This window comes from Zasmidium cellare, assembly GCF_010093935.1.
Source record: "Zasmidium cellare ATCC 36951 unplaced genomic scaffold M409scaffold_27, whole genome shotgun sequence".
Lineage (NCBI taxonomy): Eukaryota > Fungi > Ascomycota > Dothideomycetes > Mycosphaerellales > Mycosphaerellaceae > Zasmidium > Zasmidium cellare.
The window spans coordinates 334,203-360,440 of record NW_022986971.1 but is presented as its reverse complement, the minus strand read 5'-3'; the positions used below and the strand labels follow the sequence as shown (position 1 = coordinate 360,440).

The 26,238-nt window shown below is 52.0% G+C and overlaps 10 protein-coding genes across 10 annotated transcripts; 7 read left to right on the top strand and 3 right to left on the bottom strand.

The window, feature by feature from the left end:
- Positions 1-822: 822 nt before the first annotated feature.
- On the top strand, positions 823-2,494 carry M409DRAFT_68079 (uncharacterized protein; the record flags this gene model as incomplete). Its single annotated transcript, XM_033817679.1, has 7 exons — positions 823-1,191; positions 1,254-1,460; positions 1,511-1,534; positions 1,586-1,912; positions 1,968-2,161; positions 2,221-2,280; positions 2,341-2,494. The coding sequence occupies 7 exons, from the start codon at positions 823-825 to the stop codon at positions 2,492-2,494; spliced, it is 1,335 nt and encodes a 444-aa protein (XP_033665092.1).
- Positions 2,495-3,076: 582 nt separating this feature from the next.
- On the top strand, positions 3,077-5,366 carry M409DRAFT_68078 (uncharacterized protein; the record flags this gene model as incomplete). Its single annotated transcript, XM_033817678.1, has 11 exons — positions 3,077-3,573; positions 3,628-3,715; positions 3,854-3,917; positions 3,969-4,010; positions 4,064-4,092; positions 4,146-4,479; positions 4,529-4,740; positions 4,793-4,861; positions 4,911-5,044; positions 5,105-5,256; positions 5,320-5,366. The coding sequence occupies 11 exons, from the start codon at positions 3,077-3,079 to the stop codon at positions 5,364-5,366; spliced, it is 1,668 nt and encodes a 555-aa protein (XP_033665091.1).
- A 97-nt stretch (positions 5,367-5,463) lies between these two features.
- On the bottom strand, positions 5,464-6,633 carry M409DRAFT_25544 (uncharacterized protein; the record flags this gene model as incomplete). The annotated part of the gene is made up of 4 exons (XM_033807741.1): positions 5,464-5,893; positions 5,946-6,033; positions 6,085-6,150; positions 6,201-6,633. 4 exons carry the CDS (start codon positions 6,631-6,633, stop codon positions 5,464-5,466), a joined length of 1,017 nt encoding a protein of 338 aa, XP_033665090.1.
- A 329-nt stretch (positions 6,634-6,962) lies between these two features.
- Positions 6,963-7,487, top strand: M409DRAFT_25543 (uncharacterized protein; the record flags this gene model as incomplete). Its single annotated transcript, XM_033807740.1, has 2 exons — positions 6,963-7,343; positions 7,392-7,487. The coding sequence occupies 2 exons, from the start codon at positions 6,963-6,965 to the stop codon at positions 7,485-7,487; spliced, it is 477 nt and encodes a 158-aa protein (XP_033665089.1).
- Positions 7,488-7,969: 482 nt separating this feature from the next.
- M409DRAFT_68075 (uncharacterized protein) lies at positions 7,970-9,173 on the top strand (the record flags this gene model as incomplete). The annotated part of the gene is made up of 5 exons (XM_033817677.1): positions 7,970-8,628; positions 8,675-8,802; positions 8,854-8,948; positions 8,997-9,089; positions 9,135-9,173. The coding sequence occupies 5 exons, from the start codon at positions 7,970-7,972 to the stop codon at positions 9,171-9,173; spliced, it is 1,014 nt and encodes a 337-aa protein (XP_033665088.1).
- Positions 9,174-10,406: 1,233 nt separating this feature from the next.
- Positions 10,407-10,805, bottom strand: M409DRAFT_25541 (uncharacterized protein; the record flags this gene model as incomplete). The annotated part of the gene is made up of 1 exon (XM_033807739.1): positions 10,407-10,805. The coding sequence occupies one exon, from the start codon at positions 10,803-10,805 to the stop codon at positions 10,407-10,409; it is 399 nt and encodes a 132-aa protein (XP_033665087.1).
- Positions 10,806-11,602: 797 nt separating this feature from the next.
- On the top strand, positions 11,603-11,873 carry M409DRAFT_25540 (uncharacterized protein; the record flags this gene model as incomplete). The annotated part of the gene is made up of 2 exons (XM_033807738.1): positions 11,603-11,736; positions 11,786-11,873. The coding sequence occupies 2 exons, from the start codon at positions 11,603-11,605 to the stop codon at positions 11,871-11,873; spliced, it is 222 nt and encodes a 73-aa protein (XP_033665086.1).
- Positions 11,874-12,454: 581 nt separating this feature from the next.
- M409DRAFT_25539 (uncharacterized protein) lies at positions 12,455-13,218 on the top strand (the record flags this gene model as incomplete). Its single annotated transcript, XM_033807737.1, has 4 exons — positions 12,455-12,506; positions 12,555-12,668; positions 12,842-12,956; positions 13,020-13,218. 4 exons carry the CDS (start codon positions 12,455-12,457, stop codon positions 13,216-13,218), a joined length of 480 nt encoding a protein of 159 aa, XP_033665085.1.
- A 7,695-nt stretch (positions 13,219-20,913) lies between these two features.
- Positions 20,914-21,627, top strand: M409DRAFT_56892 (uncharacterized protein; the record flags this gene model as incomplete). The annotated part of the gene is made up of 3 exons (XM_033813440.1): positions 20,914-21,142; positions 21,172-21,345; positions 21,449-21,627. The coding sequence occupies 3 exons, from the start codon at positions 20,914-20,916 to the stop codon at positions 21,625-21,627; spliced, it is 582 nt and encodes a 193-aa protein (XP_033665084.1).
- A 3,108-nt stretch (positions 21,628-24,735) lies between these two features.
- M409DRAFT_56891 (uncharacterized protein) lies at positions 24,736-25,746 on the bottom strand (the record flags this gene model as incomplete). Its single annotated transcript, XM_033813439.1, has 1 exon — positions 24,736-25,746. The coding sequence occupies one exon, from the start codon at positions 25,744-25,746 to the stop codon at positions 24,736-24,738; it is 1,011 nt and encodes a 336-aa protein (XP_033665083.1).
- Positions 25,747-26,238: the final 492 nt, after the last annotated feature.

Sequence of the window (26,238 nt, the reverse complement as noted above, 5' to 3'; positions counted from 1 at the left end):
GCCGCCTTGCGAGGTGTCATTAAAGACGACAAGCTTTACCAAGATTTCTGGGCGGCCCGCCATGACGACCGTCACGATCCACCAACAATGCCATGAGCAACCAGCCAAGCGCTGAGGTAGCACGAGTCCAACAAGCAGCGCACGGTGGTTGAAAGTAGAGGAGATGGTGACAAGAAATGATGCAGCATACGATCTGCAGCAATCAGCTCGCTCGTGCATCCCTCCGTTGCAAACTACGGTCTCTGTCTTCCTTCTACCTTGGCATCAAGCACCATCAGCCCCAAGTGTTTGATCGGCAGACAGACCCGAACCTCGTACCGCTGTCCGAGTCGTCGTATACCGGGGATCTTTCACAGCATCGAATCCGAAGCGCCCAAAGAGAGCCACGACGACACCTGAAGTATTTCCTCAAACAATGTCGTCTGCTCTTCGCCATCACGAGCTGACGCGTGCACTGTTTAGGATCTACTTGGCAATACGCAGCAGAGACGACCACCACTGCTGGCTATGTGACTTCCCTACATGGCCGCGTAGTCTATTGGGCCGCACAGGACCGGATGCAGCAGTTGCCGACTGTACGTGCACATGTCCACCTACAAAACCCATCTCACTTGGCTCTGTGGTAGCCGCTCGTCCTACGATCGCTTTCGGAGCGAGATTGCTTGCATCGCCAAACCGACAGCCGGTATCAATTGTGCATTCGTACTATCTCCTGCGATCGTCACAGGTGTAGAAGGGCTGCCCTTTAAAAATGCCACTGCCCGTCTTATCTCTACTATGTACTAACAAACAAGATCGATCTGTCGAAGAAATCAGCTCACCATGGGAAGTGGCCTTTTTCTACAGCTTCTGCCCAGCACGCTTGGGGGCATAGCCTTTGCCGTCCCCTTACTCCTTGCCTTTGTCCAGATCGCAACATACGCATACAACCTCTTCTTTCATCCGCTCCGAAAGTTTCCCGGTCCCATCACCTCTGCTATCAGCAACATACCTCTCACCGCAGCAGGATTGAGAGGAGATGGAGTGTATTGGATCGTCGACCTTCATCAGAGATATGGCGAGGTCGTACGAGTTGCACCGAATGAACTGAGCTTCAGCGGCAACGGAGCGTACAGAGATATCCACGGACACAAAAAGGCTGGCCTGCGAACGCTTGAGAAAGATCCACAATTCTACAGGACCCCATCCGGTGTTCGTAATCCTCGACATTGACCCTCTTGGGGACGTGTTATAGACTAACATTTCGTCTCAAGGAACGCGACATAGTCAACGGCGACTTCGACGACCACGCCCGCATGCGACGTGTCTTTGCACACGCCTTCTCCGATCGCGCTTTAAAGCTACAGGAACCATTGTTCCTAACACATGTGGATAAGCTGATCAAAAATATGCGCGAGGCTCTCATCCAGGACCGTCGCCACAAGTTCGACATGGTTCAGATGTGGAATTTTACAAATTTCGTACGTCTGGAGTGCCTTGATACCCCGGCAATTGGCTAATTCATGAGCAGGACATTATGGGTGATCTCACATTCGTAAAGTGCATCCCACATACTTTCCAGACCCCAGAGCTGACGAGATCATAGGGAGAACCCCTGGGCATGCTCGACAAATCGAGTTACCATCCTTGGGTGCAGGCGATGCTCTCGTCTTTCAAGTTCGGCGTCTACGTGCATAGCATCCGGCATCTGCCCTTGATTGGCCGTGTACCCAGTCTCGAGGGATTGTTACTCCGGTTCTGCATTCCCAAGAAAGTCCTTGGTCAGATGGCGCTCCACAAAAACTTTTCAGAGCAGAGAGTCGACACACGATTGGAGAAGCAGGATGCAAGGCCGGACATGTGGGGATTGGTACTCGAGAAGGAGGGACAGAATGGCTTGACCAGGCAAGAAATGTACTCGAACGCAAACCTGGTGAGGCTTGAATCCAAATGTTTGAACACATTGACTGACAACATCCTTCCTTAAGTTCATGATCGCCGGTACGGAGACGACGGCCACGCTATTAAGCGGTCTGACCTACTATCTCGTGACGCATTCGACCAAGCTGCAGAAACTCACCGACGAGATTCGCTCGACCTTTTCGTCAGAGACGGAAATTTCAATCGAACGACTGCAGGCCCTACCTTATCTCAATGCTTGTTTGGAAGAAAGTCTTAGGATGTACCAGAGCGTTGGCTGTCTGAGAAGGATGCTGGTACCTTTGCGCCGCTATATGGCAGGGAGAAGAAGTCTGGCTTCTCGCCTTTCTCGACTGGACCCAGGGCTTGTTTGAGCAAGAAGTGAATCCTTGCCATCTATGTGTTCATGTTGCCTGTGCTGACATTGATGTGCCTCCGAAGTATGGCATACCATGAGATGCGTCTCATCTTGACCAAAGTGCTGTACAACTTCGATCTCGAGCTTTGTGAGGAGAGTCAGAGTTGGATACAGCACAAGATCTTCATCATGTGGGAGAAGCCGCCATTGTACTGTCGTCTGAGGCCTGTGAGCTGAAGTACAGCCTATCCGTATTGTTCTTGTTGATACAAATAGACATATCACTGCTACGATTACCGTGATTGACGTTACTCAATTCCTTTGGCGGGTCACGGAGGCCGTGTACTTGTGCTGAAGCCTCGGCTTCTCCATCACATGCACTCCGGACCGGACGATTTGCCGTTCGCAGATCGCCAGCCGAACCAGGCGACCAGTCTTCCAACCCCGCAGGATTGACTTTTGCTTCTTGCTTGCCTCGTACAATCTTCGAATATACGAGGTTGGTCCTCCTGACTCTGCGTCTTTGAGCGCAAGATGGCCATTCATCGAAGCCTGCTGTTCAGCAAGCCGAGGGCAAGAGAGCGTCCCATCAAGCCAATGCGAGAGCGATCTGACTGCCACAGTACAGCAGGCGAACGCCCTTTTTACCAACAGCAACGCTATACACATGTAGCGCATCTTAAGGCTCGGACCTTGCTTCCCGCACGTAGGTAGCGCACAGTAGGCTACCGTCGCTCAAGAGGAGTGGTAAGTATAAAGATCGTGTGGCGTCTTTCCTCGCGTCGCAATGGACTCCAAAGGACAGTTACATCGGTCGTGATGCGCAAGTCAATCCTCTTTCTCGCCGGACTGGCGAGCATAGTTACAGGTCTGCCAACCGAAGTCCAGGAGATCCACGGCAGGCAGTCAGCGCCAACGGCTACCATCAAAAATGGTACAGTCGTGGGAACAAGTTCTGGCGGTATCGATTCATTCTCTGGCATTCCCTTCGCGCAACCACCAGTTGGCAATCTTCGACTTCGGCCACCACAGTCTCTGACCCAAGGGTTTCCTGGAGGTACATTTGATGCGTCCAAGTCTGCAGCAGCATGCCCGCAGTTTGCCTTTCAAGTGGACAACTTGGACTTGAGTGATCTGCCCAATAGCGTTGTTGGCGATATCATTGGAGAGCTGGTCCAAAGTCCCATTGCTCAGGTCGCGATCAATCAGAAAGAGGATTGTCTCAGCATCACCGTGCAACGTCCTGCTGGAACGACGGCGAATTCGAAGCTTCCTGTGATCTTTTGGATCTATGGCGGTGGCTTTGAAGCAGGGTGGTGAGTTGGAGGCCGATAACAAACCTCGACCAAAGCTGAAATTCGCGCTCTCAGGTCAGCGATGTACGATGGATCGAATTTCATCAAGTCGAGCGTCAATCTGGGCAAACCGGTCGTCTACGTGGCTGTCAACTATCGGTATGTCGTCAATCGCTCTGTTCCTCTCACTACAAACTGACGCCCTTCTCGTTTGAACGGCTTTGGTTTCCTTGCTGGAAAAGAACTCGCTGCTGACGGCGCTACTAACCTGGGGCTTCGTGATCAACGCCTTGGACTGCAGTGGGTCCAGGAGAACATTGCTGCCTTCGGAGGAGATCCTAGCAAGGTGACTATCTGGGGCGAGAGTAAGTGCTGCGGCTGAGTCTTCTCCTTAGGATCTGTTAACAGATTAAAAGGCGCCGGGTCTATCTCAGTCTTTGATCACACGGTCATTAATGGTGAGAAAGATTGGTCTCTTAATCAATGATCTCGAGGCTGACATCGAATCCAGGCGGAGACAACACGTACAATGGGAAGCCGGTGAGTACAGTAAAGGAAGAGGGACCAGGATGAGACTCACACTCGCCACCTAGTGGTTTCGCGCGGCTATCATGAACTCCGGCTCTGTCATCCCGGCAACAGATGTTTCGACCCCCAAGCCTCAAGCGATATACGACAAGGTCGTTGCGAGCAGCCCATGTGCTGGTAGTGCGAATACTGTCAGCTGTCTTCGTGGCTTGGACTATGCTACGTTCTTGCGTGCCGTCAGTTCCGTCCCAGGCATCTTCAGCTACCGATCAGTGGATCTCTCCTACCTTCCCCGACCGGATCCGGGTGATAGCTTCTTTTCTGAAAGCCCTGAAGTTTCCCTACAAGCTTCACGATATGCCAAAGTTCCGACCATTGTTGGAGACCAAGAGGACGAAGGTCAGGCCTGCCGGCAAATGTGTTCGAATCCTGCTGACTTCCTCTGTAGGGACGCTTTTCTCCCTCGTCCAGTCGAACATCACCACGAATGACGATCTGGTCAACTACGTCGCATCGTACTTCCCAGCTGATCCTAACAATGTAGAGAATGCACGGAATCTTGCTGCACAGTACTCAAACATAGTTGTTGCTGGCCAACCAGCTGGGAGCCCGTTCAGGACAGGCGGCTTGAACAACATCTACCCGCAGTTCAAGAGGCTGGTAGGATCATCACCACCACAGCGTATGCAGTGCACAATCTGATGAGTCGCAGGCTGCCATTCTTGGAGATCTTACCTTCACTCTCACTCGTCGTAGCTATTTGAACTTCATCACGAATGACGTAAGTTAAGCTTGAATGAAGTAGACCTCCGACGGCTGACAGTGTGTAGGGTGTACCGGCGTGGAGCTATCTGTCCACCTTCGCCTACGGAACTCCGATTCTGGGCACATTCCATGCTACGGATGTGATCTACTCGTTCTTCACTCCGTCAAACACCACCGTTCCAACCAGGTCGTTTCATACGTACGTTCAGGAGTGATCATCGAGATTTGTGAGGAGCGCTTGCTGATGATGGTGTTCTAGCTACTACATCAACCTCATTTATGACCTCGATCCGAACTCTGCGAATCTTGCTGGTCCAGTGATTCAATGGCCGCGTTGGAGCAACTCGACTCCTTCGCTCTTGAATTTCGGGTTGGGGAGCAACAGTGTTATGCTGGACAATTTCCGCCAAGGCAAGTCCTCATATCAACATCACACTGCCAAGAGCACGTACTGACGAGTGTGTCTACCTGTAGCTGCATACAATTATGTACAGCCGAGGATCAATCAATTCCGGGTTTGAGACTGTCCGCAGGATATTGCGGGCATTACCAACAGATCTACTCTGGTATCAAGAAAAGTTCGAATATAACGAGCCACCACAAAAACGTGCCAGTCCGTTACAGACTGGCCTTCTGCTTCAATGCTAGCTGCTGATTGAGCACATTCCTCACCATATCCTCCCCACTGCGCCATTTAATCTGAAGATCACGATCCGCTAATGTTGTATCGACATGCCAGTCGTCTTGCGAAAATGGCCCCTTTCTCAGCCTCACGTCTATCTGTGGAAACTCTGCCTTAACAACGTCGGCGACTCTGTCCCATCCGAATGGCTGCGTCGACAAGATGTACTCCGTTCCAGTGTTGAGCGAATCTCGATTTCGCAGCGCCGCAACATGAGCTTGTGCTACGTCTCGAACATGCACGAAGGCACTAGGGATCAGTGGCTCCTCTGACGGAAGCGAGTTCCAGAGCTGGGCGTTCATCCCATCAAGCTCCTTGAACGTTCTCTGGATCAGACTATCGCCAAGGACAAACGTCGGGTGGAAGCTACGCGCAGTGTCAGCATGACCAAAGATGACATGACGCAAGCTTCACATACGTGATCAGTTTGAAAAGGGGCCTCTCCTTCGCCACGAAGTCTCGGGTGGCCTGCTGGGCTAGGATCTTCGACGCGCCGTATTTCATTCCTATGCATGACCATTAGTCGGTGTTTGATGGTGTTGCACTGCTGAGCTCACCATGGCCCGGGAAGCCTGCGGGAAACTTTCTCGTGATGTCCACCTTCAAACGCTCTCCGCTGTTCGCTGCCATGCTGTTAGTCTTGCATCTGCTTTGATCTGTAAGCTTTACGAACCTTTTGGGATGACTGGCGGCTTCCTGATACCTCCCATCGGTATCAATGCCAAGATCGAGGAGACCACGATTACGAACTTGATTCTCTCATGTCGTTTGGCTTGCTCGAGAATTGCAGTCGTACCAGTCACTGCGGGCTCAACGTAGTCTTTCCTGACATCGTCTCCCTTCCCAGGGAGTGGGCTCGCAAGGTGAAAGATGTAGTCGATGCCGTCCAGCACTCCTTGAAATGCCCCAGGCTTTGCCAGGTCCGGGATATGTACAAACTCGACGTTTTCATCTCGTCCTTGCAGCCAAGCTCGGATGCTTTGCTCTTGTTCCTTTCGGCGTATGCTTAAGCGGACTTTGTATCCTGCCTGGAGCGTGTAGTTGACAACATGAGACCCAATGAATCCAGTCGCGCCGATGATGAAGACGACTTCGTTGGCACCCATTTTGATTTGACGTTGGGTGTGATAAGATGGCTGCTACGTCTCATACATGCTTTTCCAATGGTCAAGACAGTATTAGTGAGAGCCGCGGTTATGTCTACAGTAGCTCAACCTTAGACAAATCTGGGCGCTGATCTTGATTACTGATCGACGAAATTGTCTTGTTTGTACATTGGCAGACCTTCATGACAGTCGATTAATATCCTTGAATGTTTCATAGTTCGGCCGTAGTGGTTTTTGATCGTCTCTGCTAGCTGGGCCTGGACTATTTGATGCTGGACGAAGCAAGGGCATTCACAGACTGCTAGAATTTCCAAACCCACACCCTCACCATGCCTCACTGGCAAATATTCCATGGCCCTGACGCATTCCAGGATGATGCTCACAAGCAAGCCCTGGCCCGGGCAATCACCGCTCACTATGCGAGAGTGATGCCAGCATTCTATGTGGTCGTCAACTTCATCCAGGTGCCTCACTCATCGCACTTCGTCGGCGGCGAGCAAGCCTCTGCTCGTGGGAAGCCGTTCGCTAGGATCGCGATAGCACACATACACATCAACTTGCCCCAGGACAAGAACGTCTACAAGTCACTCACCGATAAAATCGACAAGTTGCTAAAGCCGCACATCGACGATAAGGGGTACGACTGGGAGTATCACATCGACGAGACTGAGAGGCTCTTGTGGAAGATTAACGGCCAGGCTCCTCCAGAGGTAAGGTCTGTGAAGTAAGGACGTATCAATCTTGCTGACGGAAAGTAGTGGAAGAGCGAGGATGAGAAGGTGTGGATGAGCAAGAACTATCCGGTGCCTCCTGGTGAGATGGCGCAGGCGAGGCGGAGTCTGTCGAATCTGTAGAAGGGAAGGTCGTTGGTGCACAGGCGATGAAGGTAGAAGATCGGGGCCATCAGCACCCAGAGAAAACGCACACTACATGGCCTTCGAGTTCCCCCTTTCCAATCCTGGTGCTGTCTGCCGGTCTTGTGAATGGGCCTTGGATAGCGAGGTCCTGTAGGCAAACTATCATCATGGCTGGTTTCCAATCCTTTCTTGCCCCCTTCTTAATGTGTGAATATGACCTAACAGTGGAGGAGAGCGAAGGCGGAAGTTCATCTATAGCAGCACCATCTTCGTGGAATGATTTCCGTTCCAGGATCTACCAGGAAGCTGTCCCCATCCAGCCATCCGGAAGAAGCATGTATGCCCGTCCTGTGGGTCTTGTGGCAACGTGCGTACTTTTACATATTGTCGACGTACAATGTGTTGGACATAATAATAAGAGACGATTCATCGATGCGACTCTTTGGCCTCACCGCCAGTTCTCACTCTTTATCGAGACCATGCCACACGCAACTTACGATCCTCCAGCTCCGTGGACCGGCCAGCAGCTTTATGTCAACGATGGTCCACTCCAACCAGATCAAGTCGGTGCCTTGAGAGAGACGACGTTGGACGCGCCTATCGAAGAGATCCGGCGGCGGTACAATGAAGATGGCTACGTCTTTCTCAAGCAGCTTCTTCCACGACAGGACGTCTTGAAAGCGAGAGAGCAGTATTTTAGTCTTCTGCAACCAAGTGGCTGTCTCAAGCCAGGGACACGGCCAGTCCAAGGCATATTTGACTCGTCCAAAGATCATCGTGATTATCCTGGTATAGGGGCTGGGGGTCAAGATGAGAATGGACGTCCTATCGGGCCTAACCCAGAAATCGCCAGCAAATTCGTAGACCTGGCTCTGCAGGCACACAACGAAGATTGGTATAAGGAGACGTTCTGCAAGCATCCCGCTCTGTTGAAATTTGTTCAAGACTTCACCAGCTGGCAGGATAATACGATGGCTATTAAGCGGACGTTGTTGAGAAACAACACCCCCGGCAACAAGGCGATTGGCGTGCACTATGATCAGATCTTCCTTAGACACGGAGCGGACACTGCAGTAACTGCTTGGGTACCTTTGGGCGATGTGAAAGTCACAGGTGGTGGTCTCATCTATCTTGAGAAGTGAGTCGGCTTCGTCGCTGCTCCTGATCGTACTGACATCTTTCAGGGGCCACACTATAGGCGCTGAGATGGAGAAGGACTTCACCATTAAAGCGAAGCAAACCGGCTTCTCGGACGAGGAGGCCAGGAACGCGTTCAATGCTAATATGATGCATGGCGGAATGCTTCACAATGGTAAGATCAATGTCCTTGACTGCGGCTATTAATACTGACCCATTGCTCCAGGGCCAGCGGAGTTCTCGAGAGACTTCCAGCGACGATGGCTGGTTGCAGCAAACGGTTATGAAGCCGGAGACGTCGTTCTTCACAATGCCTTTGCAGTAAGTCTCCCGAAAATACGCCCAACGTTTCATGTGCTCATTCGAAAGATTCATGCCTCAACAATGAACTACGACACGGAAGGGGTTATTAGGGTTGGCACGGACCTGCGATTCGTCGATTCTAGCAAGGAGTGGGACAAGGTTTGTCTTCCAGTTGATCTTATTACCGGTGCTGACTGTGCCAAGCGTTGGGACAAGACTTATAGCTTCAACGATGGTGTGTGAGCTCTTTGGCATGATGAACGGCACAACCATCAGCACTGGAAAAGCTGGCCCTTCTCGATTTACTTTCACAGCTTATCTCCCAAAACTTTTCGATGCCATTCGCTCCATATCGTCAATCGAGGGGAGATCTATGCCATGTCTGTGGTGGTCGCAGAGAGCTTGACCCGAATCTATAGCTGGATTCGGAATTAGGCAAACAGCTCCTCGTAAAGGCTAGCTTCTGCGAGACCCATGCCGCTTTCGTACCTGCTGTACAATATATAAGCTCATCCAGCAGGTGTCCATCGTCGGTTGTATTGTCGAACATTCATCTACGATGCCATTTCAACCAGATCTGGGAATGGACTGGAAAGCCCAGAAGGTGGTAAAGAAAGACGGGGGATGGATCGTGGAAGGGTGAGTTGCGCCGTAGAAGCTCGACAACGACACTCATCTCCGCTTAGGCGACTACCAAATCAAGTCGAGCTCGAATGGCACGAATCCCCCCAGAACATGCCGGGACTCGCGTTCGTCGGGTTAAAGGTCACAAGCCCTGTCAACGCCGCCACTCCTCCACACACTCACGGGGGCGCTGCTGTCTCCGCGACAGTGATACAGGGGTGTGTTTTGAATCAGATGATCTGCGCGGATGGGCATACCGTTGGACCGAAGGTGTACAAAAAGGGTGAGAGCTGGTACGAACCGCCTGGCTGTCATCATGTCCGCAGCGAGAATGCAGGGGATGAAGAAGCCATGTTTATTGCTTCGCTGGTTGTCGACGAGATGGTAATCAAGCGTAGTGGCGTCATGAAGGGACTTGTCGTTATAGATGCAGAGGTGGAGGGGTCAGGGCAATAGCATCGATCCAAAGGGGTGGGGAGGTGTCCACAGGTATTCACCAAAATTCTTCTTTCTCACTGTCCTGCTGGTCCCCAGCATTTCCACACACTTACCATCGGCGATATCATGGAAGGTGACTTGCGGTGCTGCGTTGCTGCGTCCTATACCTAGAAGAGAATGAAAAGGAGTGACATGATTTGGGGGTGGACAGCTGAAGTCAAGGCAAGCAAGCGGACTGTCACGTGCAGACGCTACTAACTCGCGTTCGCTGACGTCATCGAGAACCCCTCCACAGCAAATAGCTCCCGCCAGTTTCACGCACGACACTCGCAAAACACCCACGATAGCATCCACCTACGACAGCATCCACCCACCTACGACGGCATCCACCCACCCACGACGGCATCTACCCACCTACGACCCATCAGATGGCATGTAGGCAAACGTGTACTTGCATACCTTCTGGATCCTCCCTCTTGGCTTCTGTTCTGGATCTTCAGCTGCCTCATCTTCTGGCATCCGTTCCAAGTCTTCAGCTGCCTCAGCAGTCTCCTCTAGTTCTGGCTTCTGTTCCGAGTCCTCAGTTCCGTCGCCGGGTCTGGCATCTGTTCTGAGAAGATGCCTCCTCTCCTTGCCGATCTTCAATGGTCCACTCTTCTCCGACCTTGGCTTCTGTCCCGAGTCTTCAACTTCGGTCAGGTGAAGGGCCTTCCTTCTGCTATGCGAAGAATACAGCGAGGAGGGGATGGGGCCGCCAAGGGGTCGACGAGGATGCCGGCAGCTATGGCGCTGGATATCTTCCGTCTCATCCATGGAATCAAGGGACCAGGCATGAACGCCGTTGGGTGACTTTTCTATTTGAAGTCAGATGAAAGAAACAAGAAGAGGCGCAATCTCATACCGATCCAGAAGTCGACAAGAATGTGCTGGGTGGCCGGCGGCGTCGAGCTCGGTGACGTGGCTTGGAGAGCTTGGAGGGGGTCCAGTCGCAAACGCCTGAACATACGCAGGGAGCCTGGACTTGTGGAATCAGACTCACGCTGTCATGGCGTGGCCAGTGCAATCGCAGAGAGCGCCGTGATGATCCGTATCGAACTCCCGTTGCCCCTTGGCGCCGCTTGCTGTACCGTGGCAATCCATATGATCCGCTTCTACCGGTCTCCGAACTCGTGGATGTGGTATCAACATCTCGCGTCGACCAACTGGACTATTTGTTTCATTATGTGCTCTTACCACCAAAATTGCCACATTCTGCCGAGGACTCAGAAGAGAAACCAAGACTCGAGGGGAGAAGCCGGACTCAGAAGAGAGGCTCACTCAGAAGAGAAGCCAGGACTCAGAAGAGAAACCAAGACTCAGAAGAGAAGCCAAGACTCGAGAAGACAAGCCAGGACTCGAGAAGACAAGCCAGGACTCAGAGAAGCCGAACTCAGAAGAGAAAACAAGACTCGAGGAGACGCTTCTTAAGGGCTCCATCGACTCCTCTGTGCCGTATGACTGGATATTGATCGGCGTTATGGGTGAGCAGTGCTTGATCAATCCGAATGAGCAGTTGAAATGAGCAAAGCCTGGGACTGGAGACGAATGCTTCTCAGGGATTCTATCCTGCCATGTCTTTTGATGGGGTGAGACTCGCCTGCCACCCCGCCCCTCGCATTGCAACCACCGCCTACACCGACAACGGTCTACGATACCTCCATATCCATTCCTGTCCCAAAGTCAGTTCTACGGTCGCCGAAGAACGGTATGTCACACGGACATTCAGATCCCTTCACACGCTTATACCCCGTCAGAGTTGCCCGTCGCATCGAACAAGACCGACCGATGGCACGACCAGGCATCTACATCTTATCGTCCAACCTCAGCGTTCAGCAAGGATGACAATGTGGAATCTATGCTGGTAGATTTTGTCATCGGCACCGAGCAGACTGTAAACCCACAAGGACGAGGGATGCTCCACGTCGAGAAGCACTTGCATACCATCCAAACTTGAACCAGGCGGAAAAGCACGACAATGCTATCTTCTCTCAAGGATAGCCCAGCCACTCATCAAAGCGTTTCTCATCCCAATCGTCGATGGAATTGCTCGCCCCAACCGACAACGAGACGCCCCATCCAAATGACCTGGCTCACGCCTCGGCTACCGACTATAGAAGAAGAGAAGTCAACCATTGCATGTACAGCTACGTGACGATCGACCTTGTTGTCTGCCGAAGATGGCGATACCAGTCAAGCTTGCGCTGTCCCATCTGCCATTGTGGATAAGAAGTCCTGGAGTGGAGCCATGTGCACCCAGGCCAGCATTGTCGTATGAGACTTGACAAGCTCTCTTGCCTTGGACATACTTGGCCTCATGACTTTCCGGCGCTACCAGTTATCGAATGTTCACAAGTCTGAGAAGAGGGAGGAGAGCGAAGACCGGCGCAACTGGCCACTACCGTCGACCAGCCGACGAGCCCGCCATGCTTGACGAGATGAAGGTGGCTTTCGCAGGCGTACTCGACGAGTTCAAAGGTATGCTTCGAAACATGCCCTGACATCAGGACGATGATGTTCCCGCAGACGACGACCTTCCTTCCCCACCATTGCTCAAAATCCTTGACGTGGTAGCCAGTGGGCTTGGCAAGTCTCTTGTTGATGGCGTCGTTGGACTTGAGAGTGGTGCCGTCACAGGAGGTCAGCACTCTCCAACACGTCACATCAGAGATTACATCGGGCAGCATGAAGAAGGAGACAGGGGTACTGCTATGCCTATATCGATCGCTGGGGATAGCTACCGGGCATGGAGTCTCACACACCTTCGCCCAGGATGAACGAGCTGATGACCCTCTATCCTTCCCTCTTGTCAGGAATTTTTCATTTCGCTCCCAGCGCATCGCCATCCGACCCGAGTCCCCTCGGGCCGGTCGAACTACAATACTGCCACCTCTTCGGCTTCTGGTCGCGGCAATTAAAATATGACGGGTATCTTTGGTAGTACCGGCACTGCGGCTGCCAACTCCAACCCACACGAGGACAGCATCCCAGACGTCCGGCGCTGCAGCTGCCAACTCCCGCCGGTACTGCGGCTGCCAACTCCAAACCAACCCAAGGGGATCTCAGCAAAGACCCGCCCGCGTACTGCATCTCCGACTTGCGCTTCAGTCCCACCGAGGACTACCTCTCAGTTGCCAGTTGGGACAAGAAAGTGCGGATATACGAGATTGCAAACGACGGCCCGAGCTAGGAGAAGGTCATCTTCGAGCATGAAGGCCCTGTTGAACTGGACCTCCTCGCAGTCGCCAATTGGGACAAGAAAGTGCGGATACACGAGATTGCAAACGATTGCTGGAGCAAGGGGAAGGCCATCTTCGAGCATGAGGGCCCCGTTGAACTGCTGCTGGAGTCCAGACGGTTCGAAGGTCTTTGATGGTGGTGCTGACAAGGCAGCTCGCATCTGTATGGGTGTTGCGCTGATCTCCTCTCCCCGACCCATACCAACAGTGTACGAAGCGTACGATCTCACAAGACCAAGCTGGAGGCTGCCTGCTGCTGCTGTGCTCGAGATGGGACTGATTTCACCGACATGGCCAACCACACGAGAATGCTACTGTGGCACAACGCAACTTCACACCGACATACAACATCGAGGCTACCGCTGCTGGCGTGTGCAACGAGTCGAGTGGGGTGGCCGTTCTGCATAACGCCAGGTTGTCTCAATGCTCGCACAGCATGGTCTGGTCTGAATCAGAGTTCGTTCTGCTGGCATCGCGGTCGGTGTAGAACGTCATCATCGCCGCAAAATGAGTCGATTACCGAACTGCATAGACGACGCATGATATACTCGCCTCCTGCTCATGTCGCGAGCAAGGGATCTGTCGCCACTGACTGCAAGGAAAAGGGCCACTATCTCCCTCTTTGTCGCAAGTGCCTGCAAGGAGAAGGGACATTTCTTGCTGGGTGTTTCTCGGTCAAGGGAGCGAAGAACTGCTAGGACGAGGGCCATCGCCCAAGTCGAAGTGGGAGACGCGTACTTTGTAGATAGGTACCGCAGCGTTGGAGTATGCAGCACAGAGTATCAAAAAGTTGGTGGTGGAATCCAATATCGTGCACGATTAAATCAACATCGTAGGCGCCTGACGCGTTGGGTACTAGGAGGTGTCTGTCGCTGCATGGCTGTGACGAACGCGTATTGCTGTCTACGAACTGCTATTTAACGCGCGCAATCACGTAGACGACGACGAAAGGTGTTGCTTCCAAATTGGTTCGTCACGCGTTTGTTCGACGCGTTCGGACACGTTCAAACGCGCGGAGACACATCATGTACGCGTAGAGCGACGCAGCGTATATCGTATGGCTTGCTGCAAAACCTCAGTCCGGTGGAAACAATGCAGCGTAGGTTGGTACAGGGGTATTCTGTCGCGTGGGAAACGCGTATGGGCAGCAGATGTGGACGACAATCGAGTTTAGCTACGAATCACGCTAGCTGCAATTGGCATCATAGCTCAGCAGCTTCTAGGCGGACGCGCAGCCTTGTTGAAAGTGCAACTACATTTGTGGATCCGTGAGCAATAGCAGAAAAACATGTGCAAGGGCGCGTTTGTACCTATACACACAATGAAGAGAGAGTATCGTGTCGTGCAATGGGAAACGCGTCTACTTCAAATTAAAACGCGTCCCCTAATACCTAGAATTGAGTCAGGGTACAGATGAAATGTTGAAGCTTTCAGCTACACATCGGTGCGTGTTCAAGAAAACGCGCTTTTACGCGTTGAGCGAGCGCGTCAAAGTCCTCCTTCTATACAATGGCATTAGATCTAAACGCGTACTGACAAGCATAAGGCTGTCAATGCATGTATACACGTTCAGTTAATGGGTGGCTATACGACGACCACAAAGTACATGATCACGGCCAAACGGTAGTGTGAGTTTGAACTCCTGACACCTCTTGCGACTTGCAAGCGCGTCCCCGATGTTTAGGACTGACCAAGTCTAGTCATTTGTACGCGTCTTAATGTCGTAGACATGTTTGGATGCGACGCTGTATATTGAGCGCGTATGTCACGTAAGGCGTTAAAGCTCAACTCTTAGAACACATGTGAGTGCATGATGATACTCTAGACACAGAGATCTAGGCGTACCCGAAGCAGACAGAGGGGACGAATTTGTCCGAATTTGGGTAAGGCCCACAGCTGTCTAAGCCTATTGCGTCTCGCCTACGAACGAAGGATAGAAAAGCACATAGACGTCTAAGTAAACGCTAGGACAGGGCATAGAAGGCAAGTAGTCTCTTAAAGGCGCGTGGAGAGAACCTCTACACGTACTGGAGAATGTTTACGCGTGTGTATTAATATTAATTACGCGTCTAGAGCTCGCTACAGAAGCGCAACATCGGTCGAGCGACAATTGTATAGAGAGACGCGTTACAATCGCGTCCATTCTCTTTTTGCAGTTGTATGCTTTATTGCAAACTACTAAGACGCGTGAGGTCTTTCATTTACAACCTTTAGGGACCTATCCTAAATGTAACGCGTCGAAACTTATACTTGCTCTAACTTGCGCGCGTCTAAGAATGTGGTCCACGTGTACTACACTAGCGCGCGTGAAAACGCATAAGAAAAGAAGAGGAACGTTTCCTTGTATGTTATAAGAGAGGAAAATTGAGGAACAGATTGTATGAGCGAGCTGCAGGTAGGGCCACAGAATACGAGTGTTAACTACTAGATCGGGATGAGAGACTAAAGTAGCTTTAGAAAGCCAGGAAAATTAAAGCTCGATTCGATGTATTGTGTTTACTTTAGGTGTTAAGACAATTAATCTCGACTCGTCGCGTATTGATAATGGACCGTCGACATTTAAAAACGCGTCTTGCAATAATTAGCGCTTAAAGACGCGTATACGATTTATCTACCTTAAAGTACATAGTCTTATTTATAGACGCGTGTACAGCCCGTGTAAGTACGGAGACATTATTTCCCGTTTGTATAACGCGTTCATAAACACTACAACGCGTCTTAAACTCGAAAATGCGTTTTGAAAACACAGCGCGCGTCTTGTTAGGACTCGAAAACGTGTAGTTGTATATGCAACTAGGTTTCTTCGCCTCAAGACGTATAATAGATAGTTGTACACGTTTGAAGGGGCGTCCTTTTACAGGTCGCTACTTGTACTAGCTTATTTTATGATAATGACGCGTCAAATAACGTTCCCTTTGTTTGCTAATAGTTTAAAGAATTCTACGCGTTCTTACTACAAAGACGCCTCGTGTGCACGTTCTAGACGTAGGAGCGCGTGTAAGTGCTATTATCCACGCTGTTTTCTTCTAGATTTTTAGTGAAACGCGTCACCTCTCTACATTACGCAGCGTTTAGCTCGGTATTTTAGCAGACGCGTCCTGTATTTAAACAACGCACGAGTTCAACCTTCGAACATGAGTTCAAAGGCAAATAAAACTCTTAAAGGCGTCTAATTGAGCCGCTACAATTGGTTTAAATGCGTTAAGTCCATTTTTTCAAGTACACACACTACATCTTTTTAATTTACGCGCTATGTAATGGTAAAATAGTAAAAATATATTATTCCTGCTTAAAGAGACGACAACGCGCGTGTCAGGCCTAGTAGCAGAGTCGCGTGAGAGGTGTAACGTTACGCGCAGCACTCTTAACCTTCTAGACAGCGGACTCTCGACTTGACCGAAAGTAGTTAGTACTGTCCTCCAACGGAACAGTTTTCAAGCTTAGTCTTAGTACTACATACAGAAATCTAAAAAAGTAGTCCTCTCTACGAGAACGCGTCGCTAAAAACATTATGACGCATATAGATATAAGAAACTTGAATTGAGACAAAGACGTCGCATACCTAAGTCTAAACGCGTCTCTTACTACTCCTGCAGTATCCATAAATGAACACTTAGACAGATACGTTCTTGCTTTCAACAATCTTCTTGACGCGTGTCGTTCCACCGCACTGGACACTTTCTGCAACCTACATACGCGTCAGAAATTGCTCGTTCAAAAGTCGCGTAAAAGACGCGTTTCAACCAATTTGATTTATTAGAAGGTAGCGTTTGCGAAAATGTATACGGGGACATTTAGTCTAGGCCTTCTGCCGAATTAACGCGACATCACCTCCCACGCGAACATCGCTTGCGTCTCTCGATGGTGTAGTCTACTGACGCGCCATTTTCACGCGCCGATTGATTCTTTACACAGCTTTTTGTTTTGGTACGTTGCTTTAAAGCATGACAACGCGTGGTAACGTAGAAGAGGGCGAGCACCTACGCGTCAAGAGCGGACTATAGGCCGTTCCAAGACATGTCTTTCTGTTCTAGAAAGTCGGCTAATTGAAAAGAGCGTAGCCTTGTTCTGCGCTTTCCCCAGACTTCGGAAACGCGGATGGCCAAATTTGGCAATCTACTGCTGCAACTTGCTCTTTGTCGCGTCGGTCAGAGACCATATGCGCGTCTGCGTACGAGTCTGATCAACTGTCGTCTGCGCACTGGCGGACAAGATGCAATCGAAAAGAACAGAGCTCACAGCCTAGTAGCCCTCATCTCCTTGTCGAACAAGTCGCGCATAAGTTATAAAGCACACGGGAACAACGTGTTTTTCAGCTTCTGCGCGCCCACATCTTCTACATCAACGCGTCTCACAAGTAAAATCTTCAGACTTCACCTTGGAATGTCGCGTCGTGAATCACAGCGTCTTATCAATTTCTGTCTTATCTCTTTTGACGCGTTGCGCAATGTAAGAGACGCGTTAAAATCTCGTACAACCAACGCGTCCAAGGGTGTCCATCGACTGCTACATGCTTGCCAGCGCGTCGCTAGTCATGGCCATTTATATAGAACACACAAACAGGAACCAAATCGCCACCCATCCGCGTCGAAAACCCCCAAGTCCCATCACCTAACCGTGCAACACCGGCCATCCCAATCCGTCTCCCAAATAAGTACATCTGCCATCTTCCCTACTTCGCCATTCCGCATCGAGCGACATCCTCATCGTAGGAGCCGACCTCCACAAAACATCGTTTTGGTGCAGTCGACTGGACCAATGCTATCGCAGAAGCTGTGCAGTGCATATAGCAAGAGCGACGGCGCGATAGGTCGGTGTGGCCAACGATGGCTATGTGACTGTCTCGCATGGCACCGCGGATCGTGCCATACAGATTCTCAACATCCTTTTCGCATTGGTCAAGATGTGTGTGAAGCTCTGCGGGCGAAGGAACATTGAGACTTCGTTGAAGGTTCATCACGTGGTCGCATCTCATGGCCCGGGACGAGGTCGTTGATGACTGAGCTCAGGGCCAAGTGCCGTGGAGGTCGTCCGCTTCTCATCATCTGGAACAAGGTCGTCGGTGACTGAACTGAGGGTCAAGGGCCGTGCAGCTCGCCCATATGGTGCAGGACCAGCGAACAGATGATCTACCGAGATATATCTCGGCTGCATGAGTTTCCAGCCGCGCCGACCTTGATCGTGTGGCCTGGCACGTCAACAGCAACACGCTTGTCGTGGTGGGTTGGTGTGGAGTGTGAAGCTTGGTCGGTGGTGGTTGAGAGTGCGGGCATGCGGTCCAGGCCTTCCGGGAGATGCGACAGTCCCGCCATTGCAAATTCATCAACACGTCGCGAGGGCAGACGCCGTCATGTGTTTTGAGAGCCGCATCGAGGTCTTTGCCGGCGTGATGAGCAGCGAGTTTTAGTCAGATATGTTATTGAAGGCACTGACGTGATGGTGGTGATGATCAAAGCGAGGAGTGTGCAGCGTCGTCTCCAGTCTCAGCATCTTCAATATCCTCCATCATGTTTCAAGGAATCGATGGTGGCCTTCAAAAGGGCCGTGCCCTGTCCAGCAGCGACGCTCGTAGGCCATTGAATTGTGGCGACATGATATGCGGTGGTGGCTCAAGCAAGGAGTGGAAAGACGGCGACGTGGTGTTGATGAGAACAAAATAAGGGATCAAGCCATACAACTCTCCCTCGTGGTGGAAAGGTCAAACTCAGACGACGCCACATTGTATCGTGTATCCTCAGGGTTGATTGAAGGTCGTTGTCAGCGGTGGGTTTGCGAATCGTCGTCTCCAATATTGGCTTATCTTCTGGGTCCTTGAGGCGGCGACGTTGAGATGGCGGCGATGAGATGGCAGCGACACTGAGAAGCGTCGTCTCCAAATTTCGCTTGTGGCTTGTCCTCTGAAACCCGTGGGTCGATTGTGGCATCTGAAATATGGCCTCGAGTTCCGACTTCGCGTCTCCATCCTTCATGCTAGTGGGCAGAGAGACCTGATGGGACAAGCATTCGAGCTTGTTACGTGGTTGATATAGGCCACCAAAATCATGGCGGCGGGATGCAGGCCAGAGATGCGGCGATGACTGAAGCGACTCCTGCGGAAGACTGGTGATGGGCCGTGATGCAAGGCTGAAAACGAGGATCCTTCAAGATGGAAGCGAAGACGTTGTAATCATGCTCGGCCGGGTTGATTGATCACGACAGTCGCTGTTATACCAATTTTTTGGTGCAGTGCCAGCACACTGGTGGCGAGATGGACATATGTAGAGACGTGGCGTAATCGATATATATCCTTTGTTGAGTAATGGACCGCGTTGGGCCCGGTGTGATTTCCGTGAGGAATGTGATGATGGGTAGAGTCCGAAGGCTTTGGAGTTGATGTCGGGGTGATCGACACAGGAGATGTCGTGATGGCCGAACCTTGGTGGTAGATGTCGGTATTGCAGCGAAGGAGGTGATGGTTCGTGCTGTTGGGAAGTCTGAGGAGGATGCAGTGTGGGGTGAACTAGGGATCCTTTCTCCACGAGCCTCGCAGTCTCTATCAAGTCCTCAAGAATGCAGCAAACCATGCGCACGAACCTTGGCTTCAGCATGAATCTGCTTGCACACAGTGAGCAGGCCGGGACTCGCGACACGACCATTTTCGCGATCGTGGACAAGTGTTTCCTCGAATTGCGCGTTTCAGGCGGCAGGTCGATGAACCTGAATGGAGCCATGAATCTGCTCGCAGGCAGAGAGTCGCGAGACGACCATTTTCGCGGTCGTGGACGAGTGATTCCTCGTAGATGATGTTGCGTGTTTCTCTTGTTGCGCATTCCGGGCGGCAAGTCGATGAACCTGAATGGAGCCATGACCGTTCAGCGAACGATGCCATGGCGGCGCGGTCTGATGTGTGGAGGTGGCTGCGAGTACTTCGGTCGTCCGACTGCATCACTCCAGTGTCCTCGGTGTCGATGTTGAGAGTGCCTGCGAGTTCAAGCCAAGGGCTGATTGTGGATATTGCAAGTCCTTCCTCTTCTTCCTTATCTCATCTGCACATATGATCGAGCTTGATGCTGTCGGACTTGCATGACGTTGAGCTATCTTGGGCGACAGTGACAGCATCCAGGGAATCGATGGCGGTCTTGAAAAGCGTCATTTCCAGCCATGGCTTCCCTCGTTGTCCTCGGTAGCGTCCGAGGAGCTTGATCGTAGCTCTGAGAAGCGCCATGCCTAGGTGGGCTTCTCTTCCGGATCATCTGTATCATGCTGCGCGGTAGGCCATCATGTCGAGCAGCGAGCGGCGCTTGGCCGTGCGCTTGCAGCAAAAGGCAAGTGCGAAGTTGGATGAAAGACGACGGGATGAAGCATGCTGACATCACCTCTCGTGTGCGGTCCTCCCGATTTTGTATCCTCTCCAGACGCCATCCTCTCCTCAACACCATTCTCGCCTCTTTCTCCGTGCTCCTGATTTGAGTCTTCTGAAGTGTCCTGCACCAGAACCAAAACAGCCCATATCACAGTTGAGGTTTATCGCCACTGTGTTCAAAGATAATACGAGGACACATGTTGGAGCTGGTCGTCGCAGAGCGGTTTTAATCGGCCGAGTGCGCGCGGTGCGGGAGGCATGTGAGTCGAAGGATGTCGGTGTGGAGAGACGCTCGTGTCGAGGGATGTCCATGTCGAATGATGACCGTATTTCAGGGACGGAGTGGTTCGATCGGATGACGAAGCGGCGTTTAGCGGTCACAGTCGTCGTGAAAGACCTCCTCGCTGAAGGGTTTCGTTCATGGATTGGAGCAAGGCCATTTCCCACTGATATCTCCGGATGCCAGGCATATTTGGTGAAAACACAATCGATGGTCATTCGACGTGCTGTGAAAGCTCCTCGTTTCGTCTCATGTAGGTCAGGCACGGCTGCAAGGGCCCAGGTCTCAACTCCGGCACCGGCACCATCCGCGAGGCGCTTGGCTGCCAAGTCGAAGGTCATCATGGAAGAGGAAGAGGACGTCGTCGGCCATCCAGAGCTGCCAAAGAAAGACCACGACGAGATGCCAGTCATCTACATCCCCTTCGAGAAGCTGTGTCCCGCGCCGATGCTATGAGTAAGCCTTCGCCCTCGCCCTCCAAAGTGCAGAGGAGGCGGGTTCTGTTGGTACCTGCTATGCGCATATGCAATGGTGTGACCTGCTTGCCGGGTTGATGAAGGGGGTGGTGCTCTTCGTCGACTTCTGGGGATGCGGAAGCGACAGGAGCGGGATCATCGCTGTTGGTTGTGGGTGGAAAGAAGGGCTGGCGGTGGGTGGGCCATCGTCGCTGCTCAAAAAGCATCGGAATGTTGCATTCGGTCGGTAGCGATCGTGGTGTATGACCCCTCAGATCGTTGATGCTCGAAGGACATGGAGCAGAATTGGATTGTCTCCTCAGTGACAGAGGACCTTGGATGAGGAAGGCATGTGGGTGGGAGTGTGTGTGCCGAGTTTGGGTTGCGTGGCTGAAGTGACTGCAGCAGTCTTGGGGTGGCTTTGGCGAACCTGCCTCGGATGGTTCTTGTAAATATGTCTCGGATGGTTCTTGCAAATGTGCCTTGGATGGTTCTTGTAAATGTGTCTTGGATGGTGGTACATGCGGGCGGTGTTCTGCCTGCAGTGAAATGCATTCGAATGGCTGAGAACGACGTCGAAATGGGTGAAGCCGTTGCAAGCATGGGACTCTCTGATGAAGAAAGAGATTCATCGGCTCAGATGTCGTTCATCTCTCCACGTCGATGGTGAAGTGAGGTGAAGTGGAAGGTGGGGTGGTGGGGTCTGCCACTAAGCGAGCTTCTAAAGCTCACGATCCCTGCAGTCGAGGAAGGAGCAGCACCACAACAGCCGCCAAGCCGCCTCTTCCTCTGCAACAGACTATGGGCAGATTGCCTGGTGGCCGCGAATTTGCAGTACGACCAGATATGCTCAGGGTAAAGTGTTGACATTGCGGTTTGCCCCGTTATGCCGACTGCGGTCACCAGTCTTGTATGGATTGCACACCGTATCTATGCCTTCAAGATGGGAATGACGATGGTATAGTCGTCTCGGCTCGACATCACACTCCGGGTAGCTCTTGGCCGGGTTCGTTTCCCTGGGATGGGCAACTCGTAGAAGTCGCAGATTGCATGGGTAGGTATCTTGAATGTGATCGGGAGATGTTTCGGGCCGGGTGAAGCAGGAACGACCGCCACATGGTTTGGCAGTGGATGAGACAGCTGTGTGATTTGCGCTCTGACAAGCCGGATGAATTCTGATATGTCGGCTGAGCGCGGTTGTCGTTCAGAGATCGATCTCGTCTGATCCACACTTTCCTCTCCTGGCTGTCGATTGTGGGATGCTCTGAACTCCGAGTTGGATGGTTGCGGGGTGCTATGCGGCGGGATGCGGCGGGGCTGACACCCACCTGCGTTTGCCAAGATTCGCCTGGTATCGAAATGCGCCGTCGACGATTCGGCTGTGAGTGTAGATATGCCTTTCTGGCCCAGCCGTCCTTGTACACTTCCACATCCGTCCTGTGGATGTACTGTATGTGCTTCAAGGCATCGCATCTTCGCTCAGACCGGCTTGAGTCGGGAAGGCCGGGGAGGAACCATCTGCCAGATAATCAACACGGCGGTATCTTCAGCGACCGTTTTGACCTCGGGTGCCATGTCTGAATTGATCCCTCGAAACTTTGAGGTAGCTCGCCTTGATTTCGGTCCAGGCTCGACGTCTTCATCATCGCAGACAACCGTCTCTGGCCGGCCACACCTCTTGGTGTCTGTGGTGGGCAGATGGAGTACCAAGCGGGCTTGCCACCGAAGAAGGATCGGATGCCGGAAGGCATTGTTGTGATTCCTTGTGGTCGCAGTAAGTTGTGCGGGCTGGCTCGCCGGCGGGCTTGCCACCGAAGAAGGATCGAATGTCAGAAGGCATTGCTGTGAGTCTTGATGTCGAAATGAGTTTCGCAGGCTCTGGTGTGCCGGTGGGCTTGCCACCGAAGAAGGATCGGATGTCGGACGGTATTGTTGTGAATTCTGCTTTCGTTGTGTAGTATGTGTATCCAGCTTAGGGTAGGAGCGGATGACCCTCAGTCAGAGCTTGTCGCGACAGGCCAAGATGGGTTCGGTATCAGCATGGTAGGGAGCTCATCTGAATCCAGTCGATGAGTGGCTGGCGTTAAATTTCCAGTAAACTTTTTGTGCGGAAGCCGCTGTTTGGATTCGCTGGACGTTGGTAAATGGCGGAAATTGCTTGAATGGTATTATGGCTCCTTGACGGATGTGGGCAAAGAGCACAGGCTCGGTAGGTTTGTCCGTGTATGAATCAGAGCTTTTGAGAAGAAGCCGGGTCGATATTGCCAAGAGAGACCTGCCCAGCCAGCATATATGCGATCCTGAAGACCTTGGATGATGCGGGGCTGTGGTGGCCAGCGTTCGAATGATGAGTGACCCTGATGTAAATGACATGTTCACTCGGCTGGTGGTCGCACCGTCTTTCCAACCCAAATGATGTAGGCCAGATTGGAGTCTTGGATGACGCTATACGACCTCCACGGCTCTTTCAATGACCATTGTCAGGTTGTTACGCTTCGCTGGCGAGGCCTTGCAGTCCAACCAACGCTCGTAGTCGTGGCACGTAGATAAGATTTGGCCGTGGTCTTGGATTGGCACTTCGGAGGTCGTGCTCGTGGTGTTACGCATCCAACATTCATCCCACCAACCAATGAAATTGGTCGACCCGCGTGCTCTCGATGCCCGCACCCTCAAAATCAAGCATCTGCCCGCCATAAAATTCACTGAGGTGTGTGGCATTGGTCTCTCGAGGAGTAGCTTGTCAGCTGCCATGAACAGACTGGCGTACAAGAGTTCTGCATGGCAGAAGTTTGAATCGAAGCCTCCACTCAAAAAGGAGCATTGCTGTAGTTGGTTTGTCCAGACAAGAAAATCTCGAATCGTTGCCGTGGTCGCTCCTCGCTCACAAGTTGACCGCGTAGATGACCTTTGACTGTCGGCGGTAGAAGTTCGAGGTGGCGTCGGAAAGGATGCGTAGTCTTGTGCAAGTCGAGACTGTATGCACTGAGTCTGTAGCTGAAGCCATGGAACGGTCGATGAAGAGTGTCATCCGAGGTTCATCTCGAAAATTATGACCAGCAAAATCATTTGCGAGCTTCAATTGCCTTCTTCCTCGGTCGAGTAGTGGTTGGTGCAAGTCCAAGGTCTGCCTGCCGTGTGTGTTGATTATGCGTGGTGTCCACGTGATCCACAAAGTTCGACCAGGCCTGGCCGGTACTTTGATAAGTCTGAAAGTCGACTTCATTCGTCGAGTCTGAAATGTGCGTGACGCAGTAAAATGCGCCACTTCTGGGAAAAAAAGTCCATTTGACAAATTTTCCAGTCCGAAAAGTTGAAGATATGACCCTGTCACATCAAGTCTGAAAGTGAGGTCTGAAAATGCGCAATGCGTGAAGTTGGAGTGGGCAGCGACCTAGATCCCAAGCCGTCTCATGAGCTGGTCGCCTCGTTTGAGAACATCCATGATATTCTCATTCCTGGCAATCTCAGCCTGCTGGGAGTTCAACCGGTTCTGAAGAGCGGTCTCATCCAGGTCGTCGTCGTCGTCTGGCAGTTCTATATTCGCCAGCTCCTCCAGCCGAGCTTCAAGATCCGGCAACTGATCTTGAAGTTCCTTCACCTGCTGGATGACTTTGAGCTCGACCCTCATGTTGGCGAGGTAAGGCGAAGTCTTGAGAGCGTCCATTCGGATTTCGTCCCAATCGAACTGCTCATCACCTTCCGCCTTCATTGCCGTGGTTCCTGCATCCGAGTGACAAAAGCCACGACCACTGGCAATGTCGGCCTGGGCAATGCAGGTAAAGAGTTCCTCGGCAGGGCAGCACTGTTCCTCGTCCCAGCACTGGAAAATCACCTCCCCGATGATTGTATACCTGCCACCCAGCTCTTGCTCAAACGCCTTGCAGATAGCATCAAACAGACCCATGAGGTAGTTTGAGCTATTGTGGGAGTTATGGTCGCCGATACGCCCAATGGCATACTGCCCGTATCCTACTTCACGCATTGGCTGTGCCATCGGCTCATCCCACCGATTCTGTGGAATCTTTGCACACATCTGCTCCACGTGGTGTGCAAACTGGAAGAAGGTCTGCGACTGGATGGGTGCCTTCATGTACCTTCGCGCGCCGTTCAAGACATCTGCAGCACTGGTACGTTTGAAGGCGTTGTCGATTAAGAACGCCGCGTTGTGATCGCGCAGCTCGACATAATCGATTGCCTTCCGCAGAACGAACTTCAGTTGGTTGACCGAAAGAGACTGTTTGGTGTCTCTGTGGACCAGTTCCAGCATGTAGATTCCCGGTTGGCGATGAGGCCGTGAACGCCAGTATTGAAGCTGCGCTCTGATCTTGGCATCTTGCTGCTTCTTCAGCTGGAGGTTGCCATACGCGATGACGCGCAGGAGATCAATCCCTACGGCGGCCATGATGCCGAGGTAGACTCGAAATAACACCTCCTCTCGATTATTTCGAAATTGGGCGGTGTGCCGGTGAGTGACTATGGCAGTAGAAGCCAGCTTGTAATATCCATTCTCCAGTGCTCTCCCATACTCCTTGGGTTGGTCCAGAGGCGGAGGGAGGTCGTTTCGGGGGAATCGTCCCCATTCGTTGCGCGGCTTTGGTGGCACGCCGCCAACAAGGCGTTCTTGTTCTCTAGGCATTTTGAATGACTGTGTGAATGTTGTATCGAGGTGGAAGCGTTGGCGGTCGTTCGTTGCCCAGGCAGGAACGAATCCCACCACTTCTTGCGGTCTTGGCAGAGACGAACGATGTCGTCTGGATGCTGGATTTCGACACTGGCCCTCCCAAGCAGACACACAAAACAAAATGGCGAACAACAACAACAACAACAACAACAACAACAACAACAATAACCGGCTTGACCTGCGCCAACGCGCGCCGGGCGAGCGCACAGGAAG